The sequence below is a fragment of the Etheostoma spectabile genome, chromosome 21 (genome assembly GCF_008692095.1).
Source record: "Etheostoma spectabile isolate EspeVRDwgs_2016 chromosome 21, UIUC_Espe_1.0, whole genome shotgun sequence".
Taxonomy (NCBI): domain Eukaryota; kingdom Metazoa; phylum Chordata; class Actinopteri; order Perciformes; family Percidae; genus Etheostoma; species Etheostoma spectabile.
Window position 1 is genome coordinate 7539016 of NC_045753.1, and position 2766 is coordinate 7541781.

At 40.8% G+C, this 2766-nt stretch overlaps 1 protein-coding gene across 8 annotated transcripts in view; it reads left to right on the forward strand.

The window, feature by feature from the left end:
* Positions 1 to 2766, forward strand: part of mrtfab (myocardin related transcription factor Ab) — a 60287-nt gene that overhangs the window by 39309 nt on the left and 18212 nt on the right. For all 8 annotated transcript variants that reach the window (XM_032502083.1, XM_032502088.1, XM_032502087.1 and 5 more), the window contains one exon: positions 2483 to 2538. In XM_032502083.1, coding sequence (XP_032357974.1) covers positions 2483 to 2538 — 56 coding nt within the window. The remainder of the gene's footprint in view (positions 1 to 2482; positions 2539 to 2766) is intronic.

Consider the following 2766-nt stretch of genomic DNA (forward strand, 5'->3'; position numbering starts at 1 on the left):
CCCTGCTCTTCATTGAAGCCTCTATGTTGACAGGCTTGTGGTGATGAACAAAGTGCTAAAGGTTAAAGTTAGTTACTGCCAATTTGTTTTGTTTTGTCATTATTCATGTGTGCAATAAACAATACACTTAGTAAGAAAAAAATTGTGACAGAGAATCATGATATCAATTCTAAGCAAAAAAAATTGTGACTCATATTTTTCCCCAAATCGTGCGGGCCTACCTCCCACTTGCTGCGGTGATGCTCCTACGTAGCTGTTGGTGCAATGTGTCAATATCAACTTTGTAAGTGTGAAACAGGGTGTTTCTGGACAAGAGAATACAACCGAGAGCTAGAAGTGCACTTAGAGAGTGCAGACCTCTGCCAAGGCCTAATGCCCTATCTTGCAATGTTAACAGAAGTGACGAATAATTTGTGTCTCTGCTTCATGATAAGGATCCACTCCAAAATGTAATGGGTTCTTTCTTGGCGCGTGATTCACCCTCTCACCAAGTTTCATGAAAATCAGGCCAGTGTTTTTCCCCATATCCTGCTGACAATCAAACGTAACCACCTTAGCGGAGGTAATAATTGTGCTAGATTGGGCGATGTTAAATGCATAGCTATATGGATGAACAAGCACTATTGATGCCCCTGTGTCCAGAGGTCAGTCATGTTTTTCATATGATGTAGTAATTCAACAAAGAAATCATAGTATGCATGAGCTTCTGGGTGATAAATTTGACTACTTGAAAGTTTCTTAATCAGCATCTAAGATTTTAACAAAAAGAATTTGCAACGTTACATATTACGGTACAATTTGTGTTTTTTGTTTTGTTTTTCCTTTACACCCATGTTACACACACTATCCAAGCCTTTCAATATACACACAAACGTGTGCCCAGTCTCTGTGCATAACACAGTTGTTCCTGCTTGCCTCTACTACGTGTAAAGTTAGACAGCCAATGACGAGCATTATTAGATCCTGGTATAAGCATGCTGCATGCTTATTGGCTCGTTGACCCTAATGAGATTTACTCCTTAGGTATTATATATATATATATATATATATACATATATATTAATGATGAGACATTTTTGGATACTCAATACTATAGAGGCAATTTGATCAGTGCCTAAAATTATCGAATGAAAACACATTTGAAAAAGCAGTGTATGTGCCAAAGGATTTCAATTCCACTGCCCCCCCCCCCCATCAGTCAAACCCATATACATGAGCAAGAATTATTTTGTTGACAGTAGTGATGGGATCAGCTGACCAGTTGCCTGTTTTCTTGTAATCTGTTTTGTTCATGTCCCAACTGGTATGTAGGTCTTCTTCTTTGAACCTCAGGGGTTGTGACATGAGGAACGCTGCCCACCCCCGCCCAGTCATCTGTAGCACACATGCAGTTGACGCCCCACTGTAGCCAGAATGTCCACACTTGCACACCTTTGGCAGGAATTTCACCAGCTCTTAACCAATCCTTTGAATGCTGTGTTGCATCATCGTAACTGACACTGTCCTCCCAATATCCTTCCTCAAATACAGCAAACATCTTTGTGGGTGTCTGTTTACCTTTTCTATTCATGACATTAAATTGGAAACTGCTCTTGGCCCAATATCTTAATGGCACCAAGCCTTGTTATGTACAATTTTTGTACATACATTACAGTCAATAGTTTTACTCAGATTTTTCTTTTGAGGTGTTAACTGTCTGGCTTAAAATGCATTAATACATGCTTCCATTCACACATACCGCATAGACATAGACATTTCACCCATATACTAGTTACATTGCAGGCAGTCACGGCTGAGTGCCGTCTTGAATGTAGAGTTTCTGTATGTGCAGCAGTCTATCGTCAATCGGCACTCTCCTCTGTCTCTGTGCTCCTTTTTAACGATCCACTCCAGACGACTAGTCATCAAGAATTTATGTTCAAGCTCCTGTCCATCTCTGACTTCACACAGTCTTTGAAATACTTTTGAAAGTCTGCTCTCGCAAATCTCAAATATGTCCATATGTAGATTCCAACTTCTATACTCAGTTTAAGCTATCTTACCTTAGATAAGCCACAACCATTGGCTACAGCTCAACACCTCCCACAGCTACTTCAATGTAAAAGCAACAATAATCACAAAGATAACATGACCGTGGTCCAAACAGGCCAAAGAAATGGATAGCAGGTACAGTTTGATTTGTAATAACTAAAGTGGCTTTCACTGCAGAAAGAAAGGTGCTGCTTGATTCCTGCACACACAGCATGCTGCAGTGGCTCATCAGCCTACTGAGCTGTCATCTGTGTGTGGTTAGAATAGCACTTTTGACCCTCTCGTCCTGCAGCCACTTCTGCTTTGAGTCTGTCTTCCTCTATAGTAGCTGTATCTGTTCTCACACTGTCGCCTGCTGAAAGAAGCATAACAACACTGTTTAGAGTCCTTGTGAGCTGCATTCATCCATCTCTCTTTCTCCATCCTTTTCTCCATCCCTCTCTCCATGCAGCGCTGAAGAGCCCAGCAGCCTTTCACGAACAGCGGAGGAGTCTGGAGCGAGCAAGGGTGAGTGTCTTAAGTACTGAGTTTCCTTCATCCTCAATGGACTTGCTTTGTTGAAGCTTCGCAGGGGGAGAATGCTTACAGTATGTTTAAACAGCTTGAATTGCAAAGCAGTCTAAGTAGTTTAATTCTACTGTCAGTATAGACACTTAATATTATGCTGACAGGAAATAACAAATCAAAACTTTAGCCATACGTATAGTAGTAGTAGTAGTAGTAGTAGTAGTAGTA